Source organism: Sebastes fasciatus, chromosome 12 (assembly GCF_043250625.1).
Source record: "Sebastes fasciatus isolate fSebFas1 chromosome 12, fSebFas1.pri, whole genome shotgun sequence".
Classification (NCBI taxonomy): Eukaryota; Metazoa; Chordata; class Actinopteri; order Perciformes; family Sebastidae; genus Sebastes; species Sebastes fasciatus.
The window spans coordinates 4587994-4605507 of NC_133806.1; the positions used below are offsets into that span (position 1 = coordinate 4587994).

General features: G+C 39.7%; 1 protein-coding gene and 1 long non-coding RNA gene across 3 annotated transcripts in view; one reads left to right on the forward strand and one right to left on the reverse strand.

Annotated features, from left to right (window-relative positions):
• The window catches only part of ntrk1 (neurotrophic tyrosine kinase, receptor, type 1), a 39055-nt gene that overhangs the window by 19206 nt on the left and 2335 nt on the right, over window positions 1–17514 (reverse strand). For both annotated transcript variants that reach the window (XM_074652727.1, XM_074652726.1), the window contains exons 2-7: window positions 13666–13740; window positions 12417–12488; window positions 9173–9241; window positions 6937–7091; window positions 5361–5506; window positions 3035–3173 (exon numbers count right to left, since the gene is read on the reverse strand). In XM_074652727.1, the coding sequence (XP_074508828.1) occupies window positions 3035–3173; window positions 5361–5506; window positions 6937–7091; window positions 9173–9241; window positions 12417–12488; window positions 13666–13740 (656 nt within the window). The remainder of the gene's footprint in view (window positions 1–3034; window positions 3174–5360; window positions 5507–6936; window positions 7092–9172; window positions 9242–12416; window positions 12489–13665; window positions 13741–17514) is intronic.
• The window catches only part of LOC141778465 (uncharacterized), a 73754-nt gene that overhangs the window by 12444 nt on the left and 43796 nt on the right, over window positions 1–17514 (forward strand). The window lies entirely within an intron of this gene.

Sequence of the window (17514 nt, forward strand, 5' to 3'; positions counted from 1 at the left end):
GTCTGTATGGTGAATAAGACGCTGCAGCCAGTTTAGCTTAGCTTAGCATAATGTGTGGAAACAAGTGGGAAAAGCTAGCCTGGCTCTGTCCAAAGGTACGAACATCCCAGATGAATAGGGTACATGTTTTAACTAATAGATATCACCATGAAACTTCCCCACTTGATTAATTACATTAAGATTATTATTATTTTTTATTACAAGTTGTATGTTATTGTTAATGTTTTATGTTTAGATATGCAAATGATGCATTATCTTATCAAATATGTGTTAATTTGCATACATTTCCAGAACAGAAATCTGAACATTGGATAAAGCCAGATTCATAATTCTTGTTTCATTTTGTCGACATATTAGAGTCAAAGGTTTTTACTGGAGGAATTTTGGATATGATCGATTTTTTATCGCTCCATGAGTCAGAAAATACTGTCAACAGCCATAAAATATCCATTTCGCCACGTTTTTATGGATAAAATGTTGTATAAATCAGGCTATGAATGAGATATGAACAAACCCCCTCCGTAAAAAAAATAGAAGTTTAGTGGATGTAAGTGCTACTGAAGTGGAGATTTTTGGTTCTGAGGCTGAGAAAAAAAACTCTGATACTAGGGTAAAAAACATTTTACTAATAGTTACCGCTATGAAACTTCCCCAGTTGATTACTCACATTAAGACAATTATTTTTTGTATTACAAGTTTTCTGAAATGTGATGTTTAAATATGCAAATGAGGCATTATCTAATGCTAACTTTTGGTGAATTTAGGAGAAATCTACAGACGCAAATAGACAACGTAGTAAAATAAATATCTAAATGTGTATTTTGGATGTTTTCTTGCCACTAAACTGAAAGAAGACATGTTATGGAAGCAAAATACCCCAAAATCAATGCATGAAAAATTATATTTTTGCTTAGTGATCGAGGCGTTTTCAATGAAAAACAGCTCTTTAGTTCTCTATTTCTCCAACGTGATGGTTTGCTGTTTTTCTCTGTTTTAGCCTATATCACTGTCGATTGAATGCATTTGGGTTCTGGGGTTGTTAGAACAAAAATAAGACATTTGAAGGCGTCACGTTGGGAGTTCTAGGAAACTCTCATGAGCATATTCTTTTTCACTATTTTTTTTTTTAGATTCCAAAAGCCAAATGAATAATCGATCGAGAATAATCTGCAGCTTAATCGATGACGTTAATTGATCATACTGTATGTTTTGAATGTAAAATGTGTTTTGTAATTAACTATATCTGTCAAATGAATGCAGTGGAGTAAATAGTAAAGGATTTGCCTCTGAAATGTACTGAGGTAGAAGTACAAAGTAGCATCAAATGGAAATAATCAAGTAAAGTACAAGTATCTCAAAATTGTATTAAGGACGGTACTTAAGTAATCATGTGTAACATAAAGTCAATGGTTGGTGAAGCGCCCTATAGGTTCCCCTCTGAGTTTCCATGAATCAATGTTCTCCATCTGCACTGCAAACCTGTGCTGACCTGCTATGAATAATGAATCCTGGTCGTCGTCGTGCCCCCGACCACAAAAAGCTACCTGGAAGCTCCGCTGGACGGCGGAGTTACAGGAAATGGCCTCGTTTAGATCGAACACGACTCTCAAGTGCAGAGACCCCTCATACTGCACGGACACTTTTGCTGCTCTTAACCCATGACCCAGCCTCAGGAAAGTGCTGTGCTAAGGGGGATACTGAGGCATCTGTCTTTTCTCTATCCAGAGAGCGCGCTGAAGTCCGCTGCACTGAGTGAAAATTAGCGCCGTTAATCACATTTAACTAATCATCCATTAGCGACCCCTACTAAACTTACACAAGCTATTTCACTGCAGGGGTTAAAGGGAAGGCTAGAATTATGTTTAATGAGCCTGCCAGTTCTCACTGAAGAATTAGACAATGAACATTTTCAGAAAAATACCCAAAGTGATTCCTGGCATCAGTCCATGCAGATTTATAGTTAACTGGAACCATTGTATGCAAGATATTAATAAAAGTTACGCTCTGAATTCACCTTTTAACTTTAAAGTTTACAAAAAAAATGACATTACAAAAAAAACATGTTTTAGAAAAGCTCTTTTATGAAGCCACACGAACACCATGAATCAATGGCACAGAGAGCCACTCAGCAGTAAACACCCACTGTTCTGGGAGGTAATTAAGAGTAATTAAAGGGCTAGCGGTTAACGAGTGTCCGTCCACCAGGGGGGCTGCTGTTGATAGATTAGCTGCACTAACGCATTTACAGACTGCCAATCACTGCGGATGAAGCGGTTTTCCGGAGTAGGAGGGAAAAGTCCATTAGCACAGGCTCAAATCAGATCTTAGCACGGGTTATCAGCCCCATTTTCCTGACGTTCATTATCTGTCCCTTGATGCTCGTGCATTTGGCCTCAGCTGATTGGCGCCCCCGCTTCTTTTTGGCTCTATTTTCTAATGAGTGTCACTGAGTTGGTGATATATGATATTGTTTGGGCAGTATTTTTTTTCGGTAATGTATCACTAATGCATCTGACTCTGTTTTGTGTGGGACCGCTGGGTGCTGTCATTCCTCAGTGTTCCTCAACTTGCAGACGCACTAATGCATCTGCGAGGAGAAAAACAACAGTAAACCTCCTGGGTCAAGCTAATTTAGAAGTACAGTGTATGTGAGGTGAAGGAGTTCTTTAATAGCAAAGGAGAGAGGTAAGTTCACTCTCTTTTGTTCTCTCATTGTATCCCTGCAGCAGGCCTAAATGACTGGCCATACCTGCAGCACTTCACTCATATTATTTTAACACTTCTCATCAGTCGCCAGAGTGAGTGGCAGATGACAAAGAGCTCCATTAGAAGCGTGGTGGGTACATGCTCGTATTTGTAGAGGGGGCATTTAGAAGAAATCAGTGCAGTGCATTTTTCTTTTCTCCAGCTGTCCACCCTGCCTGCACTAGAAAAAAGGCCCCAGTGTGCTCTCGCCCTAACCTCCATTAAGCCCGACGACATGTATTGAGCCCGTGAGCTTTCAAGAATGTGGTTTTATTTTGAGGGCACTTACACTCAATGTCCAATTGCACCATCTCCTCCCCGGGCCCAGCTTGGTTGTCGGCCTCACAAGTTAGGTTGTGCAGGTTGTCTTTGGAGGAGACGTTGGTGAGGAAAAGGACCAGCTCTAACGTGGAGCCCCAGATTCTTTTCTGTCAGCAGCCGACGGCACAGACAAAGAGCAGAGGAGGTTAATGCAGCCCCGTCACAACTACATACAGACCACTTAGAGGTATACAGGTTAGAGGGATGAAACGCGATCCAATTTACTATACTGTAGATCAATAGATTACAGAGCCCAACTGAACTTTATTTATACGGCTTTAAGCTGCAGTTTATCTAAAGAGCTTTACGGCAGAGTGAGGAAAGAAGAAAATAAAGGAAACGGTGAAGTAAAATCAGAACTTTTAGAAAATCTACACACAGATATTAGACAAATACAGCCACAAGCAGTCAGACACGGTTAAAAGCCAGTGAGAAAAAGTGCGTTTTTGAGATGAAGTTTGAAAGCATCAATTAAGTGAGATCAGATAGAAGGATGAAAGAATTACATATTTTTTTTGGAGGCTACTGAGCAAAACCGTTTGCCAAAACAAAGTCCTGAATCTAGAGACGAACAAGAGATCTCAGATCTCGCAAATATGCAAGAACACTTGGTGCTTATGCATGAACAAGACCTCATTTGTATAGCTCATTTATATAGAGGCGGCAGCGCTACTCTTGAGCTACTGAGCACTGCGCTCAAAGTTCAAATTATTTTAACTTTGACTTTGTTGCCGCTGACCTTTTTAAAAGTGCAAGCAATGAGATAACCGCTGCAATTGTTGTTGTTGCCTAGAAACAGTGAATGACGTTCCTTGTACAATTTTTGATGGTAAATTTTAGCTGCGTTGCACTTTCCCTCGGAGGCTCTGCACCCTAACTTGCGGTGAGTGAAGAGTCTTATCATGTGAAGGCAGCTTAACAGCTAGCTAGTGGAGGGAGGTAATAGTCTGAGTAATACGGCCCCTTTTTAAAAAATATATATATTTATTAGCATTGCTACAACATTTTTGACCACAGTAGTTGGAGATGGGATAAAGAAGTCTAAAGGAAAAGGCTGGTGATATTCTATATTTTTCTTATTGTCTAAAAAATCCAATAAAAAGACCAAAACCAACAATTAGAGATGTTTACATGCATGTAAGAATCCCAGTTTTGAGTCTTATCCTGGTTTGGATCATATTTGTAATGTGATGTTTACATGAGAAAACCTGGTAATTATTAATATCTCTGTGTGAGTTGAACTCTTTCCAGGTTTCTGATCATGTGTGCAGTTGTGATTTGAACAACAGAGAATGTTCAGAAACCTGAATAAGGCGTTATATATATGGTGTTTACATGCACAAAACATAACTGGGACACTCCAAAAACCTGATCACAACCAGGATACTAGCAAAACTGTATTATGAATGACGTTTCGAGGGAAACATATTTTGTTGTGGATTATGTTTTTTTTTATGTATCACAAATATGTTTCTAATGACAGTCCGCGTAAGGGGGGGAGGTCGGGGTAGTGGATGGGTCAGACAAACGAGACAGCTGTTCGTTCACTTATTTTAATCATGATGTTTTTTTGCTAAACATACAGTTAGCAAGTAGTTTTGTTGTGTGTTCATTGATTTGTTTTGTGTGAATTTACAATGTTAACCATGGGGTTTAAAACTGTTTAAAATTGCTACCATGATCTGGGAGAAAATACATTTCCCTCGAAACGTAATCCAGAATGTAATTTAGTTGTATAATTTTTAGGGAAAAGGGGTTTATTGGGGACATTAATCTTTAAAAATAGGTCACAGATATACATACTATATATATATACTTTAATTTTTTATTTTAAAACAGCTGGGCAGTGTAATTTTTACTCAAACAGTAATGTTTGGGACTATTTTCAGCAGCGGATTAATACACATTTGGTGCTCTAGTGATTATTTACAGCAGCAGGACAGTGTATGTGGGATTGAGTCAAAAATAATATATACTATATAAGATATATCGAACTTCGGCTACACAAACAATACTTGTTGGTCTTATCAGTTTATTGTTGGTTTTGGTCTTTTCATGGGATTTTTCCAGGTCAGATAAACATTACAGTAAAAGGCCTGAGTTTGGAAACAATACAGTTGATTGAAGCTTGAAATGACCAAAAAACCCAAAACATTAAAGGGGAAGAAACAGAAGAAACTTGAAGAAGAGAAACAGAGGACAAACAGACATACTATAGATGTTGTGTATACAGAATAGAAAAAGCTATTTTGATAATATCTGTGTACACTGTTAAACTGGAAATTGTTCACTACCTCGGTAGAGAAGGGAGAGCGGAGCGTATCAGTTAGCCATGTCACATTGGGAGTTGGACTTCCTGTCACTTGACACGCAAACGTCAGGTTGCCTCCTTCTTGAATCTTTGAATCTTGGGAGGCGACGATGGTCACCTCAGGCAGACCTGAGAGCAGCAGAGGAGAAGCAATGAGCACAGGTCGCTAATGTGATGGTACAGACAGTTCAGAGAAACAGCACAGGGCCAAAAACACTCTCATATGTTTCCTGGCAACAGGATGTTCCCGCTCTGTGCGATTAAAATAACAACGCTGCCGAGCCAATTCCTGCCCTGCATTTCACAGGTGCAGTAATATGCAGAAGTATAGGAACAACAAATGGTTATTACTTTTCCTTTTAAGCCAATTGGATGAAGCGGCGTCATTTCAAATATTCATGGGAGAGAGACTCATCACGATGATTAATTAAAATGTCATGAACTGTACAATAAAATATATAAAGATGTCATCCAGATGTGTTTTTAAGACGTAGAAAATACTGTGTTAAATAATGTGTTTTTCCACAAAAAAATATCACAATTTCAATTCAGTTACCTAATTAAAATTCTTAAAATCACATCTCCTTCATTGAAAAATAGCGAATCTATGAATATACAAATGTGTCCGTTGATTGGGCGTTTTACACATCTTACTGTAAACATGCATTACTATTAACTAGAGGTGGGACCAAGTCATTGCAGGTCAAGTCAAGTCAATTTTATTTGTATAGCCCAAAATCACAAATTTGCCTCAGGATGAAAGTCACAAGTAAGTCTCAAGTCAAGTTCCAAGTCAAGACATGCAAGTCACAAGTTTAGTCCCAAGTCAAGTTTCAAGTCAAGACATGCAAGTCACAAGTTTAGTCCCAAGTCAAGTTTCAAGTCAAGACATGCAAGTCACAAGTTTAGTCCCAAGTCAAGTCTCAAGACAAGTCCCAACTCAAGACAGGCAATTCCCAAGTCAAGACAGACAAGTCCTGAGTCAAGTCCCAAGTCAAGACAGGCAAGTCCCAAGTCCTATGCTTTGAGTTTTGAGTCCTAAACAAGTCATAATGTGTTGTTCACCAAATGTAATAATGCCAAGCTGACACTCTGTCTGTAATTTTTAACCAACATGTTTTGCATACTTCAATACAACAATACTTTTTTTAACGTAACGTTAGTTCTTCGTGGTTTTCTCCGATAACATGATTGGACGCTGTTGGATTGGTTCAAACAAAGTGGATCTGGGGAATTAAGTGTCGACTTGATGGGAATGAATAGCGTTAAAATTAGTTGATTCAGGAAATGAATTAATTTTTAAATAACATCTTTTTTTTAATGTTATCGTATTTTTAGGTGAAAAGGCTCCAGTCCAAGTTAAGTCACGAGTCGTTGGTGTTAAAGTCCAAGTCGAGTTGTAAGTTCTTTTTTGATTTTGTCAAGTCGAGACTAAAGTCGTTGAGTCATCAGATTTGTGACTCGAGTCTGACTTAAGTCCAAGTCGTGACTCAAGTCCACACCTCTGCTATTACTAATAGCTAGCATCACAGCAAAAATGAAGTTCAGATATCACTCACTGCAGTTATCTATCACCAGATAGTTGAGGGGTACTTCTTGATCATCAGAGAAACAAGACAACATTTGGTTGTCCAGGTCGCCGCGTTCATTACGGTGCCACTGCTGGAGCCAGTGGAGGTCACATGAGCAGATGAGAGGGTTGTCCCTCAAAACCCTGCAGAGAAAAAGGAGCAAAATCAGTTCTCATGGCTACAAATGATGTGTTTAATTCCTTTTGATTTAATTTATCTGACGTGAACACAGAAGAAAGAGCTCCAACCACCATAGAAACAAATCCATTTATCGCAGACACGCTCTCTTTATGTATTAGGTATATAACAGTATTTGCTCACTGTATTGTATGAACATATAATGAGCTTTTTAGTAAGGAGGGCACATACTCTTTTAAAAGCACTACTGATTAAAATGACTAGAAACATATACAACTTATATTTAATATAAATCCTTGAATAATTTCCCATTTAGATAGAAAATAACCTTTCATACCCTCTAACTTATTATTTTTCTTCAGCTTTTTGAAACTCTAAATCGTATTTTGAAATCGTATTTTGAAAAATACGATCTAAGAGCCACAAGTGGTGTATAAGTGTTGCTGCCCTGCACTGAAAAGAGTGCTGCCAATAGTTGCTTTTATAATACCTGACTAAGTATGTGAATTAACCTCTGTGAAAGTACGGTGAAAGCACAACGCTATAAGACCACAATAACACAAAGGCATCCTAACATAGAGATTATAGAAACCTTTGGTATTTTTGTATTTTTATTATTTGTTGTATTGTATTTTACTTGCATCTTTATACTTTAAAGTGGACATATCATGAAAAACTCCCTTTTTCAGTGCTTGTGCTCATACGTTTAGGTATCTGGAGTGACTACCAACCCTCAAATTGTGAAATAAGATAACCCAGTGAGTTTTTTGTTGGCTGCCTAGACCAGAAAACATGTGATTCAACAAGCCGTTCAGATTTGTCTCCCTTTCCTACGTCACATGCAGGCTCATTAGAATATACGGCCCACAGTTTGAGAACTGCACGATATTTTTCTCGTAAGCCAATGAGCGGCCTGGGCTTTTCAGGGGGGGGGTCTTAAAGAGACAGGCGCTAAAACAGAGCGTTTCACACAGAGGGTGATTACAGGTATATTCAGACACAGTATGAGAAAGTGTTTTTTGAACATTAAAGCATGTAAACATGTTCTTGTAGAAACCCAAAGTATGACCTGTCCACTTTAAAATATGTGCAGATAAAAATGTCAGAGACAACAGCCTCTTCTTTCTCTTTGTTTGTCTTGTTTTAGAACTGAAACATACTGTTGCCCCTGGTGAATTGGAATATAGCAGCAGCAGGATTTGTTGGTTATCAAATTGTTCTTCAGCCATATTCCCTTATGGCTGTACAGGTCCGCTAGTTAGTTCGCTAATGTTGCCGCGGTGCTTTCCCTTTTAAGTTGAGAAACACTCGTAGGTTGCCATTTTTTAAAATCTCGTGCCGCTGTCAGGCGTATCGTAGCAATGCTGTCACTCGTTACTCGTGAGTGACGGTGTGCTATGATGCACCTGTCGTTAGTCACAACAATGATAATGATATTATTAATAATATTTCTTTCCCATAGTGTTGCACTGACTAGATTCTAAAAAAACTACAGAACAAAGTGCGTTCTTTATCAGTTCAATACAGAACACTTCTTTAAGTTTGCAATTACGGGATGATTCCTTATTTTACGGGGCGGTTGGCAACCACAGTGGTTTGTCCTGAACCTCTGTGTGTTGGCACGTATTGCACTGATGGCCGTCTACAAGCTGCAGATCTACTTGATCAAGTTTGTCACTTAGCTAACTTTTAATATTATCTTAAAATAATGTATTAATATTGAACTAGTACAACTCCTTTTAACCATTAATGACTCAAAAAGAGTCAAAGCACAAGTAATTTAAGATGATGTACCTCCATTTAAACATTTAATACCTCAATGAAACATTAATTTTCTTAATATGAGCCATCGGCGCACATTAGAAGTAAAATTACCAAATGTCAAATTTATTGCAAACAAATATTGGGTGCAGTTTCTAAAATGTACTGTAGACAACCAGCAACTTTGAACCGAGACGTAGGCTGCTGCTCGGCTTCTGTTGAGCCCAATCAGCGAGATTATTTCCTCCTTTACGTACATCCAACTTGACCCCCCTGGGAATTTGAATGAGAGTGAATGACAGGGTGTGAATTTAAAGGTACTCACAGGTTGAGCAGTGGTAGAAAATGAAACACCCTCCAGGAGATGTGTTCCAGAGAGTTTGATGCCAGGTTCCTATCAAATAAAGAAAGAGGACACATGATATTATCAACATTTGCATTGCCGTTCTTTCGCCGTACAGCACGTAACACAACAGTAATTCAACCTATGTTGCACCTTGTTCACTTTGCCTACTTTTTATTTCCCTAGTGGCACAAATAGCTACAGAGCCACCTGAAGAGATTAAGAGATCTGTACATATAGACAATAAGGTAATAGTGTATTTATATAGTGTTTTGCATCATGCCATCTGCTCACATGTTGCTTTGAGAAAGAATATAAATCTTTCAGAAAAACATTTATGGCCAAATAAAAGTAATAAAAAAGTTAAAGTAGAAATGTTCTTTTCATTGTTGTAATGTGGTTCCTGTTCTGCAGTTGAGTCACGCTGTGATTTGATTGCTCACTTTCACAGCAATGCTCACCTGCTTTGAATTACTCTCAGTGGAAAACTTTAATGCATCCAAATGGGTTCTGATCAATTACCTTGGCAAGTATTTCACACCAGACAGGAGCCACATTCACAAACACCTCCAGCACACCTCTTTCCGTGTTTGCTTAGTGTTCAGTACATTAGGTGATTAGTCCAGAGACACAAACACTTCTCGGAGGAGGAAGGCTGCACAGACTGAACAACTCCACAGAATTGCACTTAGGAGGGGGAGGGAGAGTTTCCCATTTATTGTAGAAATGTTACTTTATACAGTGTAGTAATAAAACCAGTAAGAGCTTTCAGCCGTATTAGCTGCATGGCTCTATGGGATGGCAGTGTCAGTCGGTCTGTCCACCACTATGGTCCAGACTGAAATATCTTGACAACTATTGGATGTGGGGTCCGCGGCGACGTCGGCAACCCACCCGACTTGAAAAGACGTCTTGAAACACGGTCCCCCGTCTTTTTTACCATGCTTGGGTGGGACTTTATTGCCGTGTCATCACCTTTCATATCTATACAACTGATGTGTTAATCATTCATTTTGTTTACAAGAGCACAAAGTTCTTCATAGACCTAGCCTCTTAAAAAAAAAAAAAAAAACGATGGCTCGACTTCAAGAATTTCAATTTGACTGAGGGGTCACCGACGATGATTTGACTCATTGACCATATGCTGACGTTAGCATTTAGCTCAGAGCGCCGCTGTGCCTATGTATAGCCTCTAATGGTGTGTGTCCACAGCCTCCGTGCTTTCCACGCCCCCCATTCATTGTCTATGTAAGCAGCCGCGCAATGCATTCTGGTAGCGTGGCGTCGCGATTCGAGAGACTAGGCGTCACGACGCCCGCTCCTCATTTGCATAAAGTTTAGGGCTCGTCTACTTTATGCAAATCACGGGCGTGCGACTCGACTCGCCGCCTCTCAAAACTCCCGAGGATCTTTTAAAATAAACGTTGTTGATCCAAAATAAAGACAGATTCAGCAACTGCACAGCTTATTTCTCGCCTCAAATGTTTTCAGAAACACATTTCGGTGAACTATTTACGTGAAATAAGAGAAGAAAGTTTCCAAACGAGCCTCCATACTGGTTCCGGTTTGAAAGCTGGGAGCAGCAGCCAACGGCGGGAAAGCGTTCGTCCAATCAGGAGCCGAGTGCCTTGTTTCTAGGGACAGCACACCAAGCGTCCAATGCTGGGAAGCGTCGCATCCCCTCGCGATAAAAAACGCCCCTGTGGACACGTACCATAAGAGCTGCTAGAATGGCTGTAGACTCTTATTAGTCTTGTCTAACTTTTTTTTTTTTATTTAACAAAAGAATGTGTATGTCAGGCTATCATAATAATCCTGTGATGGATGAATCGACATATCTTTTTGTCAATCCTCTCGGGGCACTAAAATATCATCACAGCGGCTCTCAAATGATCCTCAGACAGCCAAAGAACCAGGCTGTAAATAAACCTCCCTCAGAAGATGACAGAAAGCCACACTGGGGAGCGTCCACATGGAAGCCAATACATATTCACTCTGGCAGGGCCAAGGGTTCAATTATTTGTTTTCCTTGCTCCCAAAAGTTCATGTCAGATGGGTTAGCCATTGGGGCTTATCCATTACCAGCTCGATTCCTCCCCAGGCCCACAGGGGGAGAGCAGAGCCGGGAATGGCGGCTCATTTTTTTCTCGCAGTTCTTAAGAACTGAATTTTATAAAAAGACGATTGAGTTCCAGGAGGATTGTTGGTGAAGACGAGAGCAGAAGGAGGGAAAGGAAAGTGGTCCAAAGCCTCCATGTCCCCTGCTTAGTTTGGTTATAGTCTGTCCCTCTTAATCTCAGAAACACATCTGTCACACAGAAGCCCCTTTACTCCACCCAACCCCACCCACCCTCTCCCTCCACAGTGAAATATTGATTAAGTGATAATGGACCCTTAGTGGAGTGTATTTATTATGCATCAGTTGTCGATAATCCGCCAAAGTGAGCGAGTAAAAGGTGACTGGTGGATGTCTTCTCCAATTTCTGGAGCTCACCCCACCTACCTCCCCTCCTCCACCACCCCCCCATCTCTGGTCTGACTTTCAGATAAACAACATCGGACATGTCGCACACGCTCAGTAAAACGATGAGGACAAGATGGTGGCGATAAGGGTCAGCTGCTGATGAATAGCCAGATTTGATGTTCCAGTCGATAAGTCTTCGTAGTATTATTTATTATTTATTTATAAGATTATTTTCACTATCGATTAATCTGCTGGTTAGTTTTTTGATTAATCAATAACCATTTACTCTAAAATGGTGAAAGATGCAAATCACAATACCCCAAGGTTCAAATTGCCTGTTTTGTCCAAAAGCCCCCAAATATTAAATTTATAAATACTCATATTAGAGAAACTGGAACCAATACCGTAGTATATTAATTTGTCTAAACTTTCTTGCATTTATCACAAACTACTGGCTGTTATATTTTAACAACTATATCCATAATATCCAACTAGAAAGACTACTTCTAATAAATGCAATTTGTGGTTCCAGTATTAGCTCACAGATTTACCAGAACTGTGGATGAGTAATACGACTATTTGAACGAGCGACTGAGTCACTGTGATTTTTGAGAAATGTCGCTCTCATCTCTTGACGTGACGTGTGCAATATTAAAGGGCCGGTTGAGCTCTGACTGACAGCGACAAATAGGGCTGACCCACGCACGAGTCAAAACATGACAATGGGGAAGACAATCCTTTTGTATTGACAAGGACACTTACACATACTGGAGCTTGAGGTTGTTTTGGAAGGCGTTGGCAGAGATGAGCCTCAGCTTGCATGCCGTGACCGTGCTGGAGAGGGGGATAAAGCACAATAAACATCGAAACGCAGTTTGTTTTAACTCACAAATACTGAAACTTGTGTGAGATGAATAGAAGCAGGAGTTGCATTGTTGTCATTATCGATAATCAATAAGTTGTTTGGTCTGTGAAAACAGTGAACCCGAAGCCCAAATTGACATATTCACATTGCTTGTTATGTGCAACCAACAGTACAAAACTCAGATATCTTCAATTTACGTTTTGTAGAAATCCTCCTATTAATTATCTGTTGATCAACCAATTGATTAATTGGCTAAATGTTGCAGCTCTATCCAAAAGCTAGCTTGTTAGATATTAATCTAACTTGTATCTCTCGCAGACAAACTCATTTTCTCCAATGAGATGAGAGTTTTTTTAAATCCAACTACCTTCAGATATCTTTTAGATAGTGGACAAAACTATGCACATATTTATGCACTTTTAGTGTGGGGCTGTTATTCATGGTTTGGTCAAGGCCTCTTAGTTCAATTTAAGGTACATCTTAAGGAAAATCTCATTTCCACAGTGTACAATGATATTTCGGACATTAGTGTGCTCCCAACTTTTCAGAAACCACTAAAACCGTCTCACAAAGCGTGACTTTTTAATCACAGCTTAGCAACCGTAACTAGGCACGGCAAGCCTGTCAAGCTTTGGATTTTGCCACATTTATGAAGCGGTATATACGAGGCTGTAGTAAGAGCAATCAGCATTAATTAGTAAGAGCATTTAAAGAGTTTGGAGTTTTGTTTTTTTGCCTTTCCAATACCAAAAAATACAGGAGCATAAGTGTCGCCTAATGAATGCATTAAACAATTAACTGCTGTAACTTTTGTCTACCTCTGCCTGAAATTAAGGATTCATTGTTTGAAAAATTACTAAGAGCTTCAAGGGTTAAATCTGCCACGTTATCATTGTAAACTGTATATGTGCCATTGCGAGAGCAGAAAGCTTGACAGGCGTAGCAACAGTAAGTAAAGGGGGGGTTATTGAGCGGTCAATTGTCTGGAATGACGTATTGTATTGAGAATTGCATTTGAAGAACAAACAGTACTACAGTCAATGCAGTAAAACAATATTACAATATGTTAGTCTGAAGCACCAACTGTTGAACATTTGTCTTTGTTGTACAGTAAGTTGTCCAAGTTGTGAGGAAAGTATTACTTACAGGTTCTTCAGCTCTTTGTAGTTCCCAAGATCAATTTCTGTTATGTTCTCCAGCGCTGCTTGGTTTTCTATGTAACTGGTTAATAAAAAAGGAGAGAGAGAGAGTTGCAAGGTAAATACATATTGTTGTCAGCCCATTCTGAATGAAAACGATAGATGGAAAAGACAAGTGAATGAGTTCCTTGACCAGGGACATACAAAAGAATGAAGAAGAGGAGTCTTTGTGTTTCTCATTGAAGGCATTTGAGGAACAATAACAATACTGATTTGACATTTTTAAAAAGGCAGTTTTGTACCCAAAGACAAGCCCACAAAAGGTTTCACACAAAGTATACCAGAGAAATGCCCATTGGCGATGACAATCCACACTCAACACACCGAAAGCAACAAAAGAGGCTGAATTGAGTTGGAGCCACCTGTGTAACCTTTGCATCAATACTCAGCAGCTAATTACTCAAACCATTAACCTCTGTTTAAAAGCATTATCGTTGATAGTTGGGAGAAATGAACAGGAAAGAAAGGGGATGGGGGGAAACACATGGGAGAGAGTTGGATTGGAAACTGTGCTCATGTGAATAGAGTGTAAACATAAAGAAAGGCATTAAAGAAGGAGGGCAGCATCCAAATTCAACCCCGCCGACATGTGTCTGAACAAACAGATAACAAAACCAGCCGAGATCTCCAGGGTCCCACAAACCACAAAGCTCATATCAGAACTTAATCTACTGCTCATGTGGAAAGAAAAATAATAATGCCTTAAGAGACGCCGGGTAGACGAGGCTGATGGGAAAGTCTTCTCAATTAGTAATTTTCCACTTTTCCAGACACAGCCTACCTCAGAATAACTAGTGAGCTGTAGATCAATTCAGCACTCAAAGCAAGGACAGACAGCTCTTTTCATGGGATGTTTGAATAGATGGCTTGATCGGACCTATACCAAGGATCTCGCTGGAGCGAACTGTCCACCCCATTCTCCTGTTGTCCATTCAGTTCAGGAGGACTCTTCGTTAACTCGATTCAAATAATGAAGGGTTTTATTTACTGTATGTGAATATCTTGAGACCTCATCCGCAAAATAATATCCTTGGGAAAGCGTAATAAAAAGAAATTACAAAAATAACATTATTTTCAGGAGACTGCCTTGAGAAGAACACAATGGAGGACAGTTGGAAATATACATATGAAATGTTTATGTGCATTAACTTTAAAGATCATCAATTTATGATTAGCATATTTTAAGGCAAATAAAATAAGCATGAAGTACTTAAAGGTTAGTTTGTTGGAATCTAACCTGAAGGCAACATTTGCAACATGAATGCACAAAGCAAGTAAACAAACTAACATGTTTTATTTAAACAACGGCAAACTGAAAAACCTAACCCTGTCTTCTTCAAAATTAAGTAGATTTGGCGTTTTTTCACATTAAACTCGATGCTATTACCGTTGAGTTTGACCAAAGCACGCTTGGTGATTGTTGGAAAGAGTAACGACGACGGTTTAGGTGAGTTTTATTTTGTTTCTGTCCAGTTTGAATGAAGTGTTTTACGATACTCCGCTTCGTACAGCTGATCTCAACATAAACAAGAATACACGTGGATGATGGCGCAAGCTGAACGGAGAGGAGGGCGGAGGTCTGCGCTCTCCGAGTGCCATTCTAGTTTCTGCTATGTTTTCCCACAAAAACAGTTCCCTAGTTAAAGATTCTTTAAAAACACATCTACTCGTTCTCCGTCATTGAAAAACCCAGAGTCTTGCTTTATTTTTAATTTCGTAACAACAATGCACCACTATGAAAAGACAATGTAACATGCTAACTTTGCCAGCTATGGTTACTTGATTGTTGTTAACTGAACAAATTAAGCAAAGTGAGGGGGTTTCATTTTATTAGTCATGTCAGCAAAACCTACCGCTGGTCTAACTTGCTTGTCCACTATGACTGGTTCTGAGACGAACTAGTAACGTTACAGCCAGCTAACATAACGTTAGCTGTGCTCTCAGGGGCCACCGTAGTTTGACTGTCTGAAACATAGCAATCTACTGTTAGCAATATTAGCATTGTAGCTAAAGAGGCACCGTAGCACAGCTCAGAGTGCTGCGTTCCATTTACCTCGGAAATCAAAGTTGGGAATGACGTCACCTCCGAGTTGACGACATTCCAGTACAACAAGTCAGAATAGTTAGTAATACCCGTTCTAGCCATTGTTAGTTGATAAAAAGGCATTATGCAGTATTTTGCGCATACCAACACAAATAAGACAGAAGTGCTAACGAACAGTATATTACAACATCGTTCACTAATGTTGATGCGCGGAGCAGTCATCTTGGATTTTGTGGTCGGGGTCGGTGCGTTTCTCCCGACTTTCCGAGTCGGAAATCCGGCTTTGGGGGGCATTCCAGTTGAGATTTCCGACTGGGAACTCGAAAATTACGACTTCCCAGTTCAAATGGAACGCACCATTATGGTACGCCAACCAATGTGGAACGAGCAGCGAAAGACCCCTTGTTTTCCATTTCAGTGTGAACACGCTTTATGTGGGTTGTTTGCGTTTAAACCACGCCCACAAAGTCCTGATGTAGCAGACCAGCTGGGTTTTTCAATTAGTGATTCCTAAGCATGTTGTTGTTTAGTCATGAATATTCAATGTTATAAAAACAAAAGATTTGAAGTTTTTAGTTTAAATATGGTGGGATAAAAAGCTTTTAAAGTACATTTTGTTGAGACAGCCCAGCAGGTGCTGAAGACAGCAGACTGGTTTCCACTGGGTCATGTGACATATTGGAGCTATAAAGCACTTTTAATGATTTCTGTGGGTCCTTTTCTCTGGAAAAAACATCAACTGTTGCTGCTGATACGGTATGCTGCTTATCATTTCACCAGAATACATATTTTATTGTAAGATCTTACTGTTATCTACATAATAACTTGAATTCGGTGAAACAAATGTAGTAAAAAGTGAAGTATTTTCTTCTGAAATGTAGTGGAGTAGAAGAATAGAGTGGAGTGGCATGGATAGGTCTACTGTACATAAATAATCCATAGGGAAGGCTCAGTGGCATAGCCTACCAATTAATTGAATATAGATGTTTTTTTCCGTGGTATTATAGTGTTCAGTGCATATGTCAAAAAATACCTGCAGTAATTTCCAGTTAATGACAGCCACTTTCAGCGAGAGGCATTGTTTCAACCTCCCAGTTCTCTGTTTGTCAGCTGCAACACACAAACCTTTTTATTCATGTCTGATTGACCCACACAGCAATAATGTGATTACAGGGCAGGTGGGCCCAGGATCACCCATCGCCCTTACTTATTGGATTGAGCCAAGTGGGTTGTATATCATCTATTGTTCCCGGGTGGAAGCATTGACTGGCAATTCACAAAATTGAATTTATAACTCAGCGTATGATGAATTTTGGCCCCTGTTCCACAGTTAATGGCCCCTTGTTTGTTCTGCGTATCGGCTGTATTCGCTTGCGCTGCCAATACGGCAAAGTGTTGTTGTTTGCTGGCATGTAGAGCACCGCGGTAAACAGAAGCCGGAGAAAGGCCCGCTCACTTATTGATTGAACGGTTTAGAGAGAATGTCAAGCCTCACCCTGAGCTCTAGGAAACATGTTTAGCTGCAGGTACAAGGAAATACCTCTGAGATAAGAGAGAGAGAGGGGGAAAGAGAGGAATGAGAGAGAGAGAGGAGGAGAGTGGGGTATAGGTGAATAGAGGCAGAAAGCAGCAGTAAATTGACTTGCTCCACCGAAATAGCATTTCACAAATGTAGTTCCTTCTTAGCAAGTGCTAATTGCTCAGATCTGGGGACAGGAACAAAGAGAGAACAGCGTGGTGGTGCAGAGAGTG